This window comes from Bipolaris victoriae (assembly GCF_000527765.1).
Source record: "Bipolaris victoriae FI3 unplaced genomic scaffold scaffold_129, whole genome shotgun sequence".
NCBI lineage: Eukaryota > Fungi > Ascomycota > Dothideomycetes > Pleosporales > Pleosporaceae > Bipolaris > Bipolaris victoriae.
In genome coordinates, this window is record NW_014575263.1 from 25,613 (window position 1) to 46,027 (window position 20,415).

The 20,415-nt window shown below is 50.6% G+C and overlaps 8 protein-coding genes across 8 annotated transcripts; 4 read left to right on the forward strand and 4 right to left on the reverse strand.

The window, feature by feature from the left end:
• Window positions 1-587: 587 nt before the first annotated feature.
• COCVIDRAFT_30775 (hypothetical protein) lies at window positions 588-977 on the forward strand (the record flags this gene model as incomplete). The annotated part of the gene is made up of 1 exon (XM_014696241.1): window positions 588-977. One exon carries the CDS (start codon window positions 588-590, stop codon window positions 975-977), a length of 390 nt encoding a protein of 129 aa, XP_014551727.1.
• A 430-nt stretch (window positions 978-1,407) lies between these two features.
• Window positions 1,408-2,658, forward strand: COCVIDRAFT_112085 (hypothetical protein; the record flags this gene model as incomplete). Its single annotated transcript, XM_014696242.1, has 2 exons — window positions 1,408-1,551; window positions 1,699-2,658. The coding sequence occupies 2 exons, from the start codon at window positions 1,408-1,410 to the stop codon at window positions 2,656-2,658; spliced, it is 1,104 nt and encodes a 367-aa protein (XP_014551728.1).
• Window positions 2,659-2,849: 191 nt separating this feature from the next.
• COCVIDRAFT_112164 (hypothetical protein) lies at window positions 2,850-4,637 on the reverse strand (the record flags this gene model as incomplete). The annotated part of the gene is made up of 1 exon (XM_014696243.1): window positions 2,850-4,637. The coding sequence occupies one exon, from the start codon at window positions 4,635-4,637 to the stop codon at window positions 2,850-2,852; it is 1,788 nt and encodes a 595-aa protein (XP_014551729.1).
• A 514-nt stretch (window positions 4,638-5,151) lies between these two features.
• Window positions 5,152-6,777, forward strand: COCVIDRAFT_30778 (hypothetical protein; the record flags this gene model as incomplete). The annotated part of the gene is made up of 1 exon (XM_014696244.1): window positions 5,152-6,777. One exon carries the CDS (start codon window positions 5,152-5,154, stop codon window positions 6,775-6,777), a length of 1,626 nt encoding a protein of 541 aa, XP_014551730.1.
• Window positions 6,778-7,385: 608 nt separating this feature from the next.
• Window positions 7,386-8,698, reverse strand: COCVIDRAFT_112147 (hypothetical protein; the record flags this gene model as incomplete). The annotated part of the gene is made up of 4 exons (XM_014696245.1): window positions 7,386-7,636; window positions 7,685-8,226; window positions 8,276-8,480; window positions 8,554-8,698. The coding sequence occupies 4 exons, from the start codon at window positions 8,696-8,698 to the stop codon at window positions 7,386-7,388; spliced, it is 1,143 nt and encodes a 380-aa protein (XP_014551731.1).
• Window positions 8,699-13,778: 5,080 nt separating this feature from the next.
• On the reverse strand, window positions 13,779-15,004 carry COCVIDRAFT_20070 (hypothetical protein; the record flags this gene model as incomplete). The annotated part of the gene is made up of 2 exons (XM_014696229.1): window positions 13,779-14,690; window positions 14,810-15,004. 2 exons carry the CDS (start codon window positions 15,002-15,004, stop codon window positions 13,779-13,781), a joined length of 1,107 nt encoding a protein of 368 aa, XP_014551715.1.
• Window positions 15,005-15,804: 800 nt separating this feature from the next.
• COCVIDRAFT_42003 (hypothetical protein) lies at window positions 15,805-16,140 on the forward strand (the record flags this gene model as incomplete). Its single annotated transcript, XM_014696246.1, has 2 exons — window positions 15,805-15,853; window positions 15,887-16,140. The coding sequence occupies 2 exons, from the start codon at window positions 15,805-15,807 to the stop codon at window positions 16,138-16,140; spliced, it is 303 nt and encodes a 100-aa protein (XP_014551732.1).
• Window positions 16,141-16,555: 415 nt separating this feature from the next.
• Window positions 16,556-18,305, reverse strand: COCVIDRAFT_20071 (hypothetical protein; the record flags this gene model as incomplete). The annotated part of the gene is made up of 3 exons (XM_014696230.1): window positions 16,556-17,846; window positions 17,895-18,149; window positions 18,202-18,305. The coding sequence occupies 3 exons, from the start codon at window positions 18,303-18,305 to the stop codon at window positions 16,556-16,558; spliced, it is 1,650 nt and encodes a 549-aa protein (XP_014551716.1).
• Between the last annotated feature and the right edge of the window lie 2,110 nt (window positions 18,306-20,415).

Consider the following 20,415-nt stretch of genomic DNA (forward strand, 5'->3'; position numbering starts at 1 on the left):
TTCACTACGCCCACACCCATGGATAGCGAGTCTGCTTGGACAGACTCACTGGAGAGTCTAGACATCTTCCGCCTCGATGCAACCAAGACGCCATTTCCATCTTACTCGCTTTCCGCTCATGTAGCACCACAAGGAAATTCGCTTTATTTCGCCGGCTCACGCTGCCGGTCGTTGTACTTTAGTGTAGCCGAGATGGCATGAAGCTCGGGCGCGTTGGCGTCTTCACATGAATGTCACCCGTCGCGCTGCGTGCCTTTCGCAACATCACCAAACGGTCGCGAGGCTCATAGTATAGCCTCGCGTGGACCCTTGTGGATCCTATCCATTCCCTCTTGTTCTTTTGCCTTTGCAGTCCCAAAGGAGCATGTCACTCACGTCTCCCGCTTACTTTCCTCCATAGCTCACGCAGTCATTGCGCTCAACGCTTCGACATCCAACAAACAATAGCCTCTCGTATTCACGCATTGCACGCGCCACGAAAACAGCACAATCCCTCCAACTGGGCCGGATAGTCTCGCCTGTCCGGGAACGCTGTCCGTACCAGCAACCTCTTTTGTCCATCACACGATATAAGCCCACGTGTCGCCATGCCAGCATCTCAAAGTCCAACCAATGCCGCTGACCGGCCGCGCCTGACAGAAGCCCAAAAGAAGGAGAATCATATCCGATCCGAGCAGAAGCGACGCGAGGCAATCAGAGAAGGCTTCGACCGACTTGCCTCCATCGTACCAGGGCTAGAAGGACAGGGACGAAGCGAGGCTGTTGTGCTAGGCGGCGCAATCAAGCTCATGCGCGAGAAGATTATGGAGCGGCAGCAAATCATAAATGACGCAAAAGCAAAGGGAATCGACACAACAGGTTGGGAGCTAGACAAGGACACCATGGAAGCGTGCGCAAGGCAATTCGAGAGGACCATAGCGGAGGATCGCCAGGCAGGGAACGGGGATGAAAATGGAATCGACGTAAAAAAGGAGTAGGCCTTTGCATTTTTGGGCCAGACAAAAACACAGGGGTGTTGATGCTGCAATGGAGTGGTGGAAACAACCTGTCACCACCGCGTCGCACACATGTACGAAGTAATGAGACTACGATCTCTTTTTGCGGGCACAGGAGCAATTAATATGAAGAAAACAAAACACTTGCGCACTCAAACCTCTGTCGGCTCCCTCCATATACATGTGTATATCACCACGCCTCAATAACAATAGGTACCATTGGGCGAGTTTTGGGTATGCATTCCATTCCACATTCACCCGTGCACAACCCACCGTCTTATCGATAAGCCCAAAATTATCTTTCACATGCTTTCTGCACCCCGCCAACCCACTTGCTGGGTCCAACGTGCCTGGCACTCTCCGAACACTAAGCTCGATTCGACTATCAAACTATCTGCGCACCCCATCAGCAATGGCGTTTAGCTTTGGCTTTTCAGGCGATGACATAGAAGAGGATTTGAATGATGTGCAGGAGCAGAGTGGGCAGCAGACAGGTGCTGTGGAAAGCAATGTGCCGCCGCCCATTGCCGCTCGAACTCATGACTTGGATAAAATGGTAGGTTGGCAAGAAATTTCATTTCTATATCCAAAGACGGGGATAAACTGTCAGCAAAGTGTGCTGTTTCAATATCTTTTCAAATTCATTGTTGCTCTGTTCAGTCTTACAATAACTCAACCTACTAAAACACGCCACCAACCCCAGCTCTCCACCCTCCCGGACAAAATCTCCTTTTCCACCGTCTCCCTCACTTCCCCCAAAGGCAGCACCGCTCACCTCCCCCGCCGCGAACTCTTCGATGTGCGCCTGCAACTCATGGCCGAAGACGACGGCACAACCGCATCCCCCTTATCGGGCCTCGAGTCCAGCGATCTGCAGCAAAACGTCTACGAAGGCGGCTACAAGACGTGGGAATGCAGTCTGGACCTCGTGCGCTTCCTGCTGGACCGGGGCCCACGGAAAGATCTCGACGACCTGGTGCGCGTGGGCCACGTGATTGAAATGGGATGTGGGAGTGCACTACCCTCGTTGCTACTATTCCAGTACGCGATAAGAGAAGGGTTAGGGATTTACATTACGCTAACAGATTACAATGCTGATGTACTGCGGTGCGTTACGCTGCCGAATCTCGTCTTGGCATGGGCAGCGACGTTGAGTCGAGAAGAGAGTGCAAAGTTGTTCGCGGAAGATACGCCGAATCCGCTGCTACGCGATGAAGTTTCGTCTGAGGATCAGCACGCTGGTGGTGAAGAGGAATACGCGGATTTATATATTACGCCTGCGCTGCTTGAGGCATTCAAAGCTTGCCTGCAAAGTATTGGTATTACACTGACTTTTCTCTCGGGCTCCTGGGCTCCGACGTCCGCTTTGCTGCCGCTGATTCCTTCGTCGCCTGATCTCAACACTTTTATTCTCGGCTCAGAGACTATTTACAGTCCTGCGTCGCTGACGGCGTTTGCTGATGCTATCGTGGCGCTTATGGGCCGCGTCAAGATGGGCAAGACGCTCGTGGCGGCCAAGCGAGTCTATTTTGGCGTTGGGGGCAGTGTCGATGGCTTCAGGGAAGAGTGCAGTCGGCGGGGCTGTGTAGCAAGCGAACTCGAGTTTGAGGGATTGGGAGAGGGCGGGGTGAGGAGATGTTTGGTTGAGGTGCAGATGTATTAGGGTGAGAGACATTTTTTGGGGCTGAATGTATAAGGGACCAAAAGTAAAGGGTATCTAGGAATTGCTACCATATGTGACAAAAAGAAATCTAGTAGGGCAATGGAAAGTCCGTCAACGCTTGCAACATGGAGTAGCCAAGCAACAACGCACTCTAGGCAAAAAGAGAAAGATTGTTACAACACACAATCCCGCTATCTCGCCCTCACTACAACAGTCGGTCCAGGCAACTCCCTTCTTCCATCCGCATCCTCAGCGCCCCGCATAAGTCTCCTATATGTATCCCCCTCAGCTCTCAACTGCTCTCCTCGACTAACCTGCAGTCTCTCAACCCCTTTACCAATAGTATCGATATGCACCTGCACAGGAATTCCACTCTTGTAGCCCAGCATCTCAGGCGCCGCAACGCCTTCACGCAGATTTTCCAGCCCGGCTTGAATTTCTTGGAGCTTGAGCAGCGTTTCGGAAACGTGCACGACAGCTTTTTGGCGGTAGGCGCTGATGTTAGAGAGGAGGATGAGCGATCGCTTGTTTGCTTTGACGTTGCCACGGTTGCCACCGAGTTTTGTCCAAAGCGATGACAGGAGTTCTTCCTGAGAGCGGGTAATGGACTGGTCGTCGGTAGTGGCAATGTCGAAAATGGTGGTCAAACGTTCCTCAAGATTGTTGAGGACGAGGAGAAGCGCTTGGGCGGTTTCAATCAGTCGTGTGATCTCGTCCTTGTTCTTGCTCACGTGCAGCACATATTGGTCGAAGATGCGTTCTTGGAGTGAAGGCGGCGGCGCGACAAATGCGCCCGTCATCTGGCGGATTATCTTTCCGACAGTGCCAACAGAGGCATCTTGCTCTGAAATACCTGAGAGCACGTTCATGGTCCAGGTGTTGGTTGCGATGACGCGGTCCATTGCAGCACCTATCCGGCTGTTGTACCGTGATAAATCGACGGAGGCCTCATTTGCCGTTTGGATAAAGTATTCGAATTCGTTTTCTAGCGCTTTTCGGCTAGGAAGACGCGAATGCTTCACTAGGATGCGCAGATCGCGAATAGCGAGCTCAGAGTTCTTGATTGTCGCAGGCAGCGCCGACGTGTCTTTTGATGCATCAAGAATATCCTCAAACTTGCCTTGGACATTGATAAGCTCTTCGAAGTCGGCTTGGTTCCCAGCAAATGAATCTGTAGTAGCACAAGCGGGGATGAGGTAGGAAGAGCCTGGTAGGGCGCACACAGGACCCATGACGGCGTTTGAGATCGTGGAGCGAAGCATACCGGATGCCAGCTGAATCGCAAATACCAAGATCCCGACGCCCAAGACAACACCGAGAAAAGGCTTGATGAAGTGTTTGACAGCGTAGGAGACAATATCCAGAAAGTGACCAAAGATGGGAGCACCCACATTTTCCCAAAAGAGATTGACATAGTGCCACGGGCTTACTTCTTCCTGTTTCTGCCTTGGTGGCCGACGATGGCCATCAGTTGACCCCTGTGCCGAGGATCTGCGAGGCGTACGGCGTGAATTTGATGAAGCGCTCTGTTGCGTATTTCTGGTTCGATTTCGAGGTTGCGATTTTTGGACAGGCGATCCGTCATAACCTGAGCTTTCCATGGAGGGCATGATGAGGCTGGGCCCAGAAGAGTCCCGTGTATGCGATCTTTGGTCTCTCTGAAAAGGTCTGGGAGTAGTTGTGTCGGGACCTATCCTCTGGGACTGGCTACCTTTTGTACGGCTTGCCTGCTTCCTATCTGGGGTATCCTGTGACTGCGCTGTGGGCGTCGAATGACTGAGATGATGGCGCTTGGGCCTGGGGGTAACAATGGAGTCTGAGACAGGCTCTTGCACGACCTCTTTGTCTGAAGCTTCTAGTTCTTCGTCACTAGCAGCGTCGCTCGCCGAAGGAGTAGAGCCGCCTTCGTCAGATGTATAGTCAGCGTTGCCCCAACTACTTCCCAGGCTGCGATCTAGGCGCCTGGTGCGCGCGCTCATGATATGTGATGGAGAAGTTGACGTCAAGCGGATACAGAGCCAAGGTTAGGACAAGAAGGCAGTGCAGGAAAAAATATAAGAACTAGGCAAGCAATGTCACAGTGACGATTCAACTTTCACTGGACGTGAATATACTCTGATTGCAGGGGGGCTGGGTAGAACAGGTCGCCACTGCTAGAGGCGTGACGTGGTGCGGGGCCAATCAGGTGTCGGGCGCAAGCTGCATGCCTTTGTGTGTGCCGCGAAAATGTCAAGACTCTTTCACTATCAGTACATGGTTGAGACAAGAATCATGGCGCATTACCTGTTGTGTTATTACTAGAGTATGTAGTCTATGTATGTATGTATGCATGTATGTAAGTGTACACAGGTGGGGGGTGGTGTTGTCTATCCCTCCAACGCGTCCACGTCATTGTGCTATGTTTTGTTTGGGCTAGTCTATGCCAAGGCCCACTAGCCTAGAAAGTGCATCTTGACCTTCACGTCAATGCACTCGACGGCTCAAGACTTTGCAATGCCACCATTGCGCCAGCTTCCATTCGCGCTGCAGGCTGTGAGACAGACAAAAATAAATACCCGGATATGGAGCCAATATGGGCGTCTCGTTGCGAGGAGCTGCTCGTGCTCTGCGCCACAGCAATTGCAGCACACAGTAACCGTCTCATCTGAAGACCCCGCCAGTGCGCGACTCAACACAACAACCACTACCCCTCCTACCCCTCCTACAGACCACCGGACGCTCGCGCAAACGCACAACCTCTTCATAACTTCGCCATATAGTCCTGGCTCGCCGCTCATTCTTCCCAATGGCGCCTATGTCTTCCAGAAGCTGCAATCCTTCCTACGCGCGCAATACCCCCAGTTTGGCTTCCAAGAGGTGATCACGCCCATAATATATAAGAAGTCGCTTTGGGAAAAGTCTGGGCATTGGGAAAACTATGCCGAAGACATGTTCAGCGTCCAAGGGAGGGGAACGACTGCTCAAATACCTGAAGCTGACGGTGGAGAGGATGGCGAGTTTGGATTGAAGCCAATGAACTGTCCAGGCCATTGCTTGTTGTTTAGAGACGAGATCAAGAGTTACCGCGATCTGCCAGTCAGACTTGCTGATTTCAGTGCATTGCATCGGAACGAAATCTCAGGCGCATTAACGGGCTTGACGAGGGTCCGGCGATTCCACCAAGATGACGCGCACATCTTCTGTCGCCCTGATCAGATCTTGGCAGAAATTGAGCAAACACTCAAGTTTGTAGGCATGGTATACAACACGTTTGGACTAGGGCCATACAAGTTGCTTCTGTCCACAAGACCAAAGGATAGCTTCATTGGCACTATTGAAGAATGGGACCGCGCAGAGGAGCAATTGACAACTGCGCTAAACAATATCGGTAGTGAATGGGCCATCAACGAAGGAGACGGAGCATTCTATGGCCCCAAGATCGATATCGTCCTGAAGGATTCAAATGGCAAAGAACATCAAACGGCTACCATTCAGCTCGACTTTCAACTACCACAACGTTTCGATCTGCAATATCAGGCATCCCCCGAAGAGTTAGAGACACGCTCACAGAGTTCTATGGATAAGGGTCTTGACGCGGCATTTCGCCGCCCTGTGATCATCCACCGTGCTATCTACGGATCAATTGAGCGCTTCATGGCCCTGCTCATTGAACACTATGCGGGAAAATATCCCTTTTGGCTTTCTCCTCGGCCGGCTGTAATACTATCGTTGAATTCTAACCCCGAGGTTTTGGAACATGTCTCGCGCGTCCAATCAGTGCTGTCGGGTTTGAGATCACAAGACGCATCCGAAGCGTCACCATCATCACCAAAGCCTCTACCTCTGTCAACCATTCACCTTCCTGTGGACATCGATACAAGTGATCGCCCCCTTGGCAAGAAGATTGCAGAAGCAAGAGGAAAGAAATACAACCACATCATCGTCGTTGGCGGCCGCGAAGCGGATAGTGACAGCATGAACCTGCAGATTGTAAACCAGCCTCACGAGGACACTACAATTGAAGTTTTGGAAAAGCATCTCGAGAGACAGCTCACCGACAAGGAACGTTCAAAGGGCGCAAATGTTCCCTTAAGTGCCGCTAGAAAGTACTTCGAGCAGCTTGCCAACTCTTTTCTATAGTTCAACTTCCTCCAATCGTAGCATTCGCTACAACCATGCAGGAGCAGTTCATCTGTCATGCAAGATTTTAGGATACCTTTTAGAAGAAAAAGAACTATATTATATTTGAAGCCCTAGCTCCAGTGGCGTACTGGAGCTACGAGAAGAACCCTTTTGGAACTTCACCTCTGCATATTGTGTTTCTCTCCACTCAGCCATTTTACCTTAATACACCAATCTCTACTCGACGGAAGTACTGATCATCAACCCCGAATTCAGAATCAAGCTTCCCACTGGGCGATGCAACCAGACGCTTTGCCGTGAGGTACGCTGACTTCTTGGTGTGTCGGTATTGTGGAGTGCGGTAACTTCTTCTCTGAATGCACTCGATACATTCAATGGGCAAATACTCACCATTTTGTATTCAACTTTTCATCATGGTATGCATCTCGCAACTGCGGAACGTGGTTGACGGGGGAAAAAAAAGAGTTACAAAGCAACACTCCACAGTCGCCGACAAGCCACGAAAAGTGCAATATCTGAAAACGAGTTCATTTTGTGCCCTTATGCCTTAGAGTACTCCATCAAACGAGTCAGGGTGAGATGTAGACAGTTTTGTATGGTAGTATTCAAGGAACATTAGGGTGTGTGCTTTTGCCGATCGCAGAGTCAAAAGATGATAGCTGCCCAGTTGTACACACATGTCCTTTGAGATGTTTGTTGCTAAGATCTAGATAAGGGACGCTGGAGAGTGCACTGTTCGAGGGAGACACTGGGCTATTCCATATCTCCAGTGCAGGGCGAGGAGGTCTCTGTGATGCGGGCTCCTGTTCGACCGAGCGCATCGTCAAATACTGCGTCACAAGCATACAGATGGCCACTAGGACAACATTCAGTACAGAAAGAGAAATAAGGTGCAGGTACTAACCATCGGTCAAACACAGCGACAGGCAAACATGACCCCGTCTTGCAAAATCTTGGCTAGCCATGAGGACGTTGAAGGTAATAGAGCTGACGAGCATGATGACCGCGCCGACGACGTTCCGTACCAACATGACTTGCAAATTGCTCAGAGAAGAGCCCCATACCGTCTTGCGTACGCTTCTTATCCATAGTCCGATTCCTTCGGCGTTGGAATCGTTTGCCCCTCCAGCGCTATTGGCTGTGCTTGGTATTCGAGGTATTTGCAAAGCCACAGCTGGACGAAGTTGCCATATAAAGATCCCCGTCAGAGCTAGGTTGGCAGTAACATCGAGTGCCACAATGAGATAGGCAGTCGGCGGACGAAATCCGATGCTACATTCACGGCCGGCACCTGGGAATACAACTATTCGACTGGCAAACTGTGAGCCCGTTACTGCAATAAAGCTGCTCACTACCAGAAACCCTCCAACGACGTATAGTGGATCACGCCAGCGATTGATGAACGGAGCCCGGACGATGCGAACACGCTCGAGCAGAAAAAGATACCTGAAAGCATAAGCACGTTGCCATTTGAATAGGGTTATGGTAGACTGACAGAGCGACCTTTGTCCCTCCAAACCCAACAACACAGATGATAAGAGCAGTTTGGCATTCATTATATCCATGCAAGCCGGGCCCTGTGACCACCACCAAAGCAGCGGCAATTATGAGGATCGTGCAAAAGAAACCTTGCACGAATACTAGAACGTCTGAGACTCTGCTCTTGGACTGTTGACCAGCCATGCGGCCTGCTCGATAACCTGCGCACAGTGAGCAAGGATCAAAACTAACAGCGATCACAGCAGTTCATGACTCGGTATGAGCTGTACTTACCTTGAACGAATGCAAGGAGAAAGGCATACAAGATACATGCTACCACTACGGAAGCACGCACGATTGAACTCTCATTGCCCTCAGATATGTCCTCGGCTGCATTACGAACGGTTAATGGCAATACAACTGCTGGCTGTGTTGACATTATGAGGGCCAGAAATGGCAAGAGTCGCATGTCTGTTGCTGGCATGACTCGGCTATTGTTGTTATAAAGAGATTAGGAAGTCATTTTGTCTGTATGGGTCATATATAAGTAAGCGAAATTTGCCCCTTGGTTGAATAGCGCTGATCCGTGCTAATATATGTGCTTAGATGCAGGTGTCGGAATCTTGGTACATGACAGGCCTGCCCTGGCTGCAACCTTTTGGGCTTCCACGAACCATGAAAGCATCCCTGGGATGACTCCAAAGTGTTATCGGTAACCTTGATGCCAATGCCATGCATGCGATGTGAAACGGTCAGTGCATTTCGGATTCCTACTGAGCGGACAGTTTGGAACTTGTACGCGGTGATCGTCGGCAAGGATTGTGACCGCTGTTGTGTTCAGTAGAATTTAGTAGCTCCGAACATGAAAGATTGGGATCGACACGTACATAGCCACCGTTGGTACTTAAAGGGTCCAGAGACTACCAGGGTGTTTCGTGGAAGACAAAGCCAGACTAGGATGTCCCACGGTTGCGAGGCTGTCTAAGGAAACTTTGGCGATACTTTCACCACCCTTGGGAACACGATTGGGTAGTGGCCGGCACCTGCACGCCAAAAAGCTTGAATATCATCGCCCCACCAAAATTTCCCCTGAATCCTATTTCCAATCAGAGTTCCTATAGAGTGATCTTTCTGGGTATTTACATATGTTGCTCGCCACAATCAACCCACATTTACTGATCTACTTGTCGCTGGGCACCTACTTATTCTAATGCACCTCCTCCGGGCCGACATGGTAAGTACTTCAAGACTTCAAGTTGATCCCCTATACTCTACTACTACAACACCACGAAGTGAGGCTATTGATAGCTTGCAAGCACCCGACATGCGTGTCATCTTTTCTCCACTCACACGTTTCGACACGGCATGCTGACGATGCTTCTACAGCCGATTCGCTGCTTTCACAACTACCCTGGGCGATGTGATGCTTACTTCGACGACCAGAGGAGGTTTATGATTGCCATTCCTCCTACCTAAATCGGAATAGCATTCGAGGAGAAAAGGGCCTGAAGAGGACACAACTACTTCCGCCCTTACTCCAACACTCCACATATAAGAAAGTAATGATATCGGTGCGAAATGGCCAACTGTATTACAGGACTTGCATACGCGAGGCAGAACGGACCAAGTACCTGCATCGAGTTCTAAACCACATTCGAGTGTATCTCAACACACAGACGTAGAATATCGATGTCGAAAAACAACTACTCTTGGCATTTTCCGTACATAGCCCAAGAAACCAGACCCTCTCGCATATTTTTGCCATCAGTAACTCTCCCTCCCACGTCCTCTCGGCTAGAAAACCCAGATGAACCCTCAACCCTACCGCCATGAGATCTTCCGTCCGCTCCGCCCGCGAAGAAGGAATGGTAGCGGCTTCATTAGACCAGCATATCTCAATCTGTCCGAGCAATCCCACCCCTTGCCCTTCGCAAACTTTATCTCTCTCTCTCTCTCTCTCCCCGGCGACCAGAATGGTTCGCATACATGTTTCCTTGCTTCCTGGATTTGGTGCGGTACCGCATGCAGCTTATCCAAGGTCTGCCCTCGTGGGCCCGAAATTTCGTCCCATTTGTTCCTGCCAAGGGATATCCCCTCTCCTCCCATGTCCCCAGATATCTCTTTATTAGTCGGCTTTCCGGGGTGTGGGATACTAGATTTCTGGTCTACTTGCATGGTGCTTACTGGTATTACGCACCGGTCCGGTCAGCAAGGATGAGGGGGTTGGGTGGGGGTCCGTTGGGGAAGTGGGGCTGTGCTACAGACATCGAATTTTGTATGTGTTTAATGTATGACGACGCGTAGTTTGTGGATGCTGAGATATAGGGACTGGAAATTCCGAGTTTGGGTAGCTACACGGTATGGTGTTCCCTGTGCATGCAGGCTGTGCCGCGCTGTCGTCGAGTGAAATGCATAGGGTTCATGTTTCTTTTCCTCCGCTAGAATGTGTCGAAGTGCCTATCTTGAGGTGGAAAAAGAGAGTAGCTATGTTCTTGTTCTAGTGAGTTAACTAGCAACTTCATTGCAAATACCTGATATTCAGATCTTGGCAGTTGACAGCGTAGTTGGACGCGTCTACACTACTTGGCTCATTCTCTTAACACCCAAGCTGAGACGGGCCGATATACACCTCCTCTCTCTACCTCACCTTGTAAGCGGAACCGCGGGAGCTGACCCATGCAGATGATGTGTTCTCATTCAACTTACAGCGCGGTCACCTGAGCTGCGGGATTTCCGGCAGTTGTTTTTATCGTTCGATTTTCGGATGCGTCTTCCACCAATGCAGTGACGGGATCCGATAGTTTGCACGGCATTGTCAACAAAGCAATGCCGTGTATGTATCGAGATATAGCGCAAACGGGTCTGATGTATTGCTACCGTACGGACACGTAATCAACCAGGTAATGTGCAAATTCGACGTGCGGGAGGTGGATGTGTTTGTCAGATTACTGTGTATGTAAGCACGGATGTGGAGGAAGGGTAGAGTCTGGTCGCTTCTTCCATGGCCAGGCACGAAATCTGTCTCTGCATCTAAATTTTGTGGAGTAAGAAAAATCAAAGTAGATATTATGCTATGCATGAGCACTGATGGACCTGCTCTTCGGGTTCCCCGATCTGTGGTTCGGGTGGGAAAATGGAGGCTAGATTACTAGTTGCACAGAGTTTGGGAACACTGAAGTTGAACTAATCTGTCTTTCGCTCGTACAGGAATGTATTTTTCATGTAGGTGTTGTTAGGCTAGACATCCATGACACCCGTTGTACTAAGTTTACACCCTTTTGGATGCAGACAGGTGAATGTATGTCATTCCATATGCCTCCCATGACTATTTGCCCTTCCGTTCAAGCTTGGGTGAACGATTCTTGATTTACCGTTCATCCACCCGCTATTTTCTCCACTTTATTACCGCAGTGATGATCTTATGCTCACCCGTCTAAACGTTTTGTATTGCGACCCACATTCCGCAACTATGGGAGCTCGTATCGAGAGTACCTGGTCGTGTGGACAGGTTGCGAGTCATGCTTCCCGTCACTCTGACTCACTCGAAGTGATTTATAGGCTGCTAAATGATATAGAAGAGGCAGGGTAAGTCCTCATACTGCATATGTGAACATAGCTATAGCATCGCGCAACCAAGGTATCTCATTTGAGATCCGACAAAGAAGAAACGTATGATAGTAAGGAATAGATATCTGAAGGATCTATGGCTTTCAACGGAGAAAGCAACACGAGTAGTGCCAATATATGTATTCGCATATCCTCCGTCTCTCCATTGCACCCTCTACACCAGATTACCCACAGCCCAAGCATCCCGTCCGAGAGACTACAATTCAGGCTTAAGGTCCAAATGCGATTGCTCAATCATTACCCTGTCTTACACACCAATCGCTCCAGGCTTCCTCGTTTCCAGCATCAGTGCAGAAGGAAACTCGAGACGACCCCCTTTTTTTTAACAAAATCAGCGTCACTCTACCCAGAGTCGCCACAATATGCAAAAAGAGGCTGTCGAGTCATGTTAAGGTTGGTACCGCAGCGGGCGCTTGCGCAGCATGACATCGATGCAAGGGCTGCTTACCTTTATTGGAAGCCTTCGATCGCCGCCGTTTGGATGATCGGGCGTTCCGTTCGGGCGGGTATGAGATGTGAGAAATAAATGTCTCAAACGCTTGGCGCGTAAAGAAACATGAGGCGTTGAGTTTATGACGTAAGGAAATGCATGGAAGTGATGGATGCTGAGGCTTTCAATGGTGGAGCGATAGGATCTGAGTGTGTGGACAGCACATGCAAGCGATAGTGGGATCTTTGTAACGTGTACCAGGTACGTTTATACTGGACGATAGTAGTGCGATTCATTTTGCATACTATGACATGTAGTTGCTAGTAGTGAATAATTCTTCCAGCTCTGCCCTACCTTTTCAAAAAAAAAATGTATGTCCTTGTTCAGCAGAACAAAGATATCCGCAACTCTGTATCGGACAAAAAGACCAGTATTGGGAATTAAATCCTACTCAATGGTGTTTTCAACAAGAATACGTGGCCTGTTCAAACATCTTTCGTCGTAATCGTAGCATTAGCTGTATATTATATTCGATCCGATTGATGTATCGTAGAAGAAGAAAGCGAATGCAATTATTTTTTTTGGAAAAAATCCACTCTGACCAGCCACAACTAAGCCGAGATGTTAGGAATTTCTATTCTCGAATCTCGCCTAGTTGTGTATCGAACATTAGTATCTCAACCAGCTAGATGGTACGACAGCTAGAGTAGCTAGCGCGATGGGCAAACAGCAGTCCTGGTATCAGGCAACTAGAGCAGCTAGAGACATTACATCGCAGCAGCGGATAGGAACGTTAATGTCTAGCTAAAGCATCATCCCACTTAGATACTACTTACGGGCCATAATGCTGATATTTGGGTATTGCCAACTAGGACCAAGGCAAACCAAAAAAAATGAATAGCAAGATGAAATTGACGTATGAGGTCATCGATCGCAAAGATAGATGAGAAGTGAACAAACTAAACATTCAGAGCTTGCAAAACCATGAATGAACAAGAACGATGACGAAAGTATCATTTCCCACCAATATTTCGTGATGTAGTATCACGTGACCAGAGCGTAAATACATATCGGGATTTCTTTCCAGAACAGATAAACTACCTTCTTCACTCGACACAACTGAGCGATTAGATATCATTTCTATTCCACCATCTCTATCTCGTATCATGATATGATAATAATGTCACCCACGTGACATTCAACAGTACTAGCAATATACACTGCAAAATCGAATTATACACAAACATCAATGCAAATATCTTGATTTATTTTCCCTTCCGTCATACCTAGCAAACCAAGAACAACAAAAGAAAAGAAAAGCCGCAGGAAAGTCCCATTGCGGGAAAACTGCATGACTACAAAGAGGGAATTTAACCCTCCCCCTCCACTCTACATGCCATGAGAAGGAAAAAAAATAAGCTAATACATCAAATCATCAACATCCAATTCCCCCGATGCATACTTAATCCAAGCTCTGAATCTGCACCTTGATACACCCCGTCTTTGGATCCGCAGCCGTCTTAAACGCCTCGACGGCATCCTCGAGCTTAAAGCGATGGGTAACCAACTTCTTGAGATCAATGACGCCACTCTTATACAACCGGATAGCCTTGGGCCAGGTATTGCAGTAGCGGTACTGGAACTGGAGGTCGACCTCGCGGGTACTGAGGCGCATGAAGGGGATTTTGATTTCGTTTTTGCCGACGCCAATGACGAAGACTTTGCCGCCGAACTTGACGGTTTGGATGGCGCTGTTGATGGAGCTTTCGACACCCGTGCATTCCATGGCGTGTGAGGGCTCGACACCCTCGGTGAGCTTGAGGATGGCGGCTTGGAAGTCTTCGGGGGTGTGGCTGAATTCGACTTTGTGGGTGAGGACGTTGGGGACGAGCTCTTTGGCGAAGTTGAGGCGGCCTTGGTCGATGTCGGTGATGACGAGGGGAGTGGCGCCCGCGGCTTGACAGCAGAGGAGGGTAACGAGGCCGATGGGGCCGGCGCCGCAGACGATGACGGGGTCGCCGAGACGGACATTGGCGCGGTCCATGCCTGCGAGAGCGACGCTGAGGGGCTCGAGCATAGCGCCATCTTCGAAGCTCATGCTGTCTGGAAGCTTGTGGCACCACATTGCTGGGTGCTTGAGGTAGCGGCGCAGCAGGCCGGTGACGGGCGGGGTGGACAGGAAGAGAACACGCTCGCAGCCGTTGTAGCGGCCTGTAAGGCAGGGCTCACATTCGCCGCAGATGATGTTGGGTTCGATGGCTACGCGGTCGCCGGGCTTGAGGTGTGTCACTGAGGGGTGGCAGGCCATGACTGTGCCTGCGGATTCGTGGCCCAAGACATGTGTGTCTTCGACAATCATGGGGCCAATGCAACCCTGCATACAAAATCAGCAAAGCTTCTCGTTGAAACGAAATTTTGTTGCAATTTTTTGACAACAAGTCCTGAGCAGCAGTAGGTCGACCGGGGGAACTGAGAAAGAAAAAAGAAACGTACAGCATGCCAGAAATGAATATCACTACCGCAGATACCAGTGCTCTTGACGTTCAACAGAACCTCGCCAGGCTTCAAGTCTCCGCCTCTTTGCACCTCCTCCAGACTTGGCTCTGCCTCTGCAACCCATAGATCGTGGGCGGGGTTGGTGTAAACACCAATGTTTGCCTTTGTGGCCTTGATCTCTGTGGCACTCATCTTGTGATTTTGCCGTTTAGAATACGAAAAGGAAGAAGAAGCGGAAAAGCCTGGGTATATAGTGAAGTGAAGAAGGAAGAAGGAAAGAAAGAGAGAGAAGAGGAGGAGAAGAGCAGAAGAGGGACAAGTACACAGCGAAGCAGATCAGCTGGGCCCGACGGTCTAGGTCCCCAATTCTTTTTGCCCGTCTCGCCTTGCCATGGTCTTTAACCTGTGGTTGTCCCGCCTGGCCATCATTGGTGCGGGGCAGCCAGCACGCGTCGTTGTGATAATCTCTCCTAAACGGTCGCGGCCACGACCCCACTGACAACAGGACCGCGGGTTGAACGGATTACTTCCACGAATGGGAACCCGACAAAGTCCGCAATTGGCCGCTTGGAGCCAGCCCGAGTCAGGCCTCTTGGATGGGGGGTCGGACAACGAAAGCCTGCATGGGGTGGTGGGGTTGGAGCTAGTACCGCTTCTGGTAATGTATCCTGCAGCGCGCCAAGCGACAAAGACAGATTTCACGATACTTCAGCCGTGGTGTTGAGCCTCGGCCTTGAGCCGAGTGTGCATGGTCGGCCGGTGACCGAGTCGAGTGAGCATATCTGGACGCGTGACTTGAAATAGAACGACAAGTATTGGGGGGTTTTGCTACTAATGACACATGGACTGCGTTGGTTGTTGCACCGCATACATACATACTACTTACTCCGGAGAATCTCACCTGCGTATATGTGACCTGCGACTACAACATCTCTTCGACCTAACTCATGACCAGAGACCACAATCAGCCCATACTGCCCCTCTGCGCTTGTATGCGCATCTCGACGCAGAGCCATCCTGTGTCCCATCACGCCACAACGCGTAGGTACAGCGCCGTCACATATACCTCCACAGTAGCTCTTCGCAATCCCAGTTCCCAGTACCATACACATGTAATAGCATCCTGCCATACTCCCGCCAAGAACCCCCTTCATCTTATCCCGCTCGTCTGCCCGGAATACCAAGCCTTCCCATGGCCTGACAAGCCAGGCCAAGCACACCTGCTGTTCCTCAGGCACTCCCTTGTCAATGCGCAAGCTTTCGGAAACCAGATGTGCCGAACGAGCGCCAACAGGCGCGGAGTCGCTCCCCCTGCGCACTCGACGTGATTGACATGACTGACAGGTTACACTGTCGTTCGACAATGGTTCGATGGAAGACAGGATGACTCGCGCACATGGGACAAAAAAAAATGTTCATCTATACTGTACGAATTTTTCCCATCAAGATCTTCAAATTCAGTCAAGCATGTGCATGTATGAAATCAGTGCATGTGTGAAGGATAGTATGTAGTAAAATAGGTCTTCTAGATTTGCATTTGTAGATAGTAGATTGGATATGGAGTAAAGTCGACAGAAAAATAAAAAAGGAAAAATAAAAACAGGTGCACCCGTAGGTTGCTACCTCTTCCAACGGGGGAGCTATGATCATAACATGGGCAAGAACAATAGTCAAATACACGCCTTGAACCAAGATGGTTTTAGTATCGCGAAAAAAGAATCCCAACTAGATTTTTCAACACGTCTAGAAATGCTCCTTCCAGAACTTGAAGTCGACTTCCTGGCAAGTCGCTTGCTTACACGCCTTCTTGATGTCCCGAGCTGCAATATTAGGTCCACAGAAGTAGACTCCCACCTCGGTGCGTAACGTGCTCTCGAGACCGTTCATGTAAGTGCGGTCCAGGATACCGTCACGCATACCGCATAGCAAGCGCTGAAAGTCGGGACGACCAAAGTTGGTACGCGACTTGAGTTCGGTAAGAGGATCCTTGTCCGTGCCCACAGAGTTGAGGACAATGTTTTGCGCTGTGTTAGCATCCATCTTCTGGGTGAGGTAAGTGTGGATGCGCAAGAACTGGTCGCCGTCTGCGCCACCAAGAGACTGTGCTTCGAGAGAGGAGAGTAGCGTTTGGAACCACTCAAAGGAAGACGTGTCTTTGCAGACCCAGATGAATTCGACACGACGGAGACGCTTGGGTGGGTTGGGGCTCAGGCGGAGGTGGTAGATGGACTTGAGAATCGAGGCCCAAGGTGTGACACCAATACCAGTACCAATGAGGACAGCGACTTCGTTTTCGAAGACATCTTCAGCAGGAGCTCCGTAGGGTCCGTCGATGCGGAGGGCAGGCATCTTTTGGCCATGCTGCAGAGCAATCTCGTACATGCCCATGGGGTCCAGCTCGTCGTACAGCTTGGATTGCGACTGACCGGCACCAAGCGCATCGGCGAGCGCACGAGTAAAGTCACCAACCTGGCGGACGTGGACCGAGATATAAGGGTCGTTGGGGCAAGAAGTAATGGTAAATGGATGCCACTGGTAGTAGCTGACTTCCGGGCAGTTCAGGAACAACCACTGTCCAGGCTTGTACTTCATGCTGGGCTTGGTGAACTGGATCTCAACAGCATCGTACGGGTGGCGGACGACCTTGACAATCTTAGTCTCGCGCCTGCAGCGGATCTCACGGTAGAGGCGGTCAAAGAGGTATAAGCCGCCACCAACAAGCTCCCATCGCCAACCCTCGTAACCAATGCAGTGGGTCCAGAAGTTGTCGTGATCAAACGGAGACCATGCTGGGGCTGTATCACGGACGAAGCAGCTGGTTGCGTGTGTGTACATGCCGAGCAAAAACGGAATAAACAGGTGGTGGGTGTACCAGAAGGTCTCGAATGATTGTTGGCGGATCCTGTGGTGGGCCGTGGTGTACATCAGCAGCATGCAAAGAAGCATAATGTGTCCCGTGATACCACCAGCCTCTGCGTAGTGAATCTGAAGAGCGATCTGGGGTCGCACTTGCACACGCTCGACGTTGAAGAAACTACCTTTGTTAGCTTAGACATATGGATTACCGCCAGGCGCCACTCACTTGACATAATGCGCCACAACGTGGAGGATCGTGAAGAACAGCATAGCATAGGCGACTTGTCGGTGGAACCACATGGATTCATCAAGAGGCATAAAGCGCGCCTTGGGTCGCAGCCATCGGAGGATGTTTCGGCACATGGGCATAACGATAACCATTGTGTCGACTGAGAGGACTAGACCAGCACCACGAGATATCCAGACGGAAAACTGAAGAGCGTTGAGAGGTGCTAGACGTGCATCACCGGCTTGCTTCCACCTGTGGTTATGTCAGACATGCGTAACTAATAGTTTGATGGGATCGTGCGTACCATCCTATGGCGAAGATGGCAAAATGAAAGCCCCAGAAGAAGAAATGAAAGGCGAGTTTCGACGGCGTAAAGAGCCGCGACCATGAGACTCCTCCTCCAGACATGGTGGCGGTTGCTGCAAGGCTGTGGTGGTGGTAGTGGTGGTTGCGACGGTCCGTTCAACGGTGATTATGAAAGATTAAAGAGTGTACGCGTAGTAAAAAGCGAACCTCAACCAGAAAAGCAATACGATCCAGTCGAAGTTCGACCCGGCCAGCCAGATACGAAATAAAGAAAAGAATGTCGGTGTCCCGGGACGGGCGGAGTGGTGTGCGAGGAAGAGGGGTGGAGGTGGAGGACGACCCCAAGACTGGCTGGGAACCAAGGGTATTAGAATGTCTAGCCCAGGAACAAGCCGAGCTCACCGACGCAGATCAGTGTGCGAGTCGTGAGGAGCCGCGCAGGAGTGGGTAGAGCGGCACGCTGTGCTGAAACTGACAGGGCCTGGTTCGGTACGGATGTGGCTCAGGCCGATGTCCTGGTAGGCCTCTGGTATAACCAGCTCGACTAAGCTTGATAGATGATCAAATAGCCAGGAAGGGAAGCGATGCAAGGCAGTTGCGGAGGCGCCAATGCCCACTAAGCCTAAGGCGTAGATTTGAGGAGTTGAGGGTAGTGGAGGGGTTCGCAGCTATGCGCGAGCGCCTAGTGTGTGAAGAGCGTCTCAGACCTGAAGCGCCAGGCACAAAACCATTTTTTCCTTGGTCTTTAGGGGAGAAATTCGGGGCTTAACAACGGCTGGCGGTCTCGGGGGTAATGCACGACACCGTGTATGTATGATGGCTAGCGGTATGCAGCGATACGAGCAATGTTTCGCTTTGGCCTTTGTTTGAGGGGTTCAGGTTTTGGTGAGGACAACGGAGAGAAAGAGGCAGCCACAGGATTTGCAACTGAAAGCGCAAAAGTCGACACGTTGATCTCGGCGTCAATCTGACAGGCGCACTTGTCGTGTCGCGGTATTGTTTGGGAGGATTTTTGTCCGGCGTGGGCGGATTTACGAGTGGACTGGGGGAGAACGCTATCTGACGGATCGGGTACTTTGATACGCGAGGTCGTGGTGAAACGGTAGGCGTTGGAAGGCGTGTCGTGAGTAAAATGGAGAAAACAGGCTGTGAATCGGCCAACGCTGTCGTTTGCTATGTTAAAGTCGTGATATGGAAATGGCTAGGATGCAATTTCTTGGGCGTTGGCAATGGGCAGACGGTGAGGGACAAGTGTTTGAGATGGGTCTTGTTCTCAGGTGGCGGCTCTACTCCTAAACTAGGGTGGCCCTACCTCCCCACTAATACACACAATGGATACGGCGGAACAGAACAAGAGCATGGTGTGAGCCCGTCGTAGCTGTCCTGGCGTGTGAGCCGCCGAGTTGTACTCAGAGGCACTTCTCGGTCGTGGTTGGTAGCACTGGATATCGGTCGAGAGGCTGGGCGTGGAGCAGGCGACCAATGGCGGGCAGTCTGCAAGCGCTCAGGTACCCCCACAGAGTTTACGCCCGCTAGTGCATAGTGTCTAGCTGCACGAGTACAAGACGTCGTCGCTATTTTGGTCAGTGGCCGTTGCCTCCGGCTGGATGGATGGAGAGGTGCCAATTGCCGGCCCTATCCACAGTGGGCCTTTGAGCGAGCGAACATCGTTGGCACCCTTTTAGTCTCGCCTTGGTTTGTGTGACGACGGGAGCGGTGTGCAGGTGCAAAAGACGGCCAAGAAGACGACGAGTGCTCTGGGCGATTGAGCTGAGAAATCAATAGCTCAGACAACGCAGAGTCGTGGCTGCGAATGGGATGGGATGGGATGGAGATGGGTTGAGTGGGTTGAGTGCTGGCTCATTCGCAGAGTTGCCGCTGTGGCTTGGACCATTGGGTACGAATTTGTGGCTGTGGCTGGTGCGGTGGCGGTGTCCATCACTAGTATTTTGTACTAGTCGAGGCATTTGTATACATATCAACTTTACTATACTACCATGCAAAATAAACGCAAATCCAACGGCTACAGCACCCACTGCTCGCCGCATAATCTTACCACGCCGCTCGAAAACAAAGTCAGGCCATTGTTCTACCCCAAGATCTCGTTCGGCTCGCTGAACCCCAACCGATCAGCACTTTAACGCTCTCTGTGGCTACGCAATCCTCCGACAACCAGGTAGGAGAAAAGCTTGCCTGCTGCTGCGAACTGATA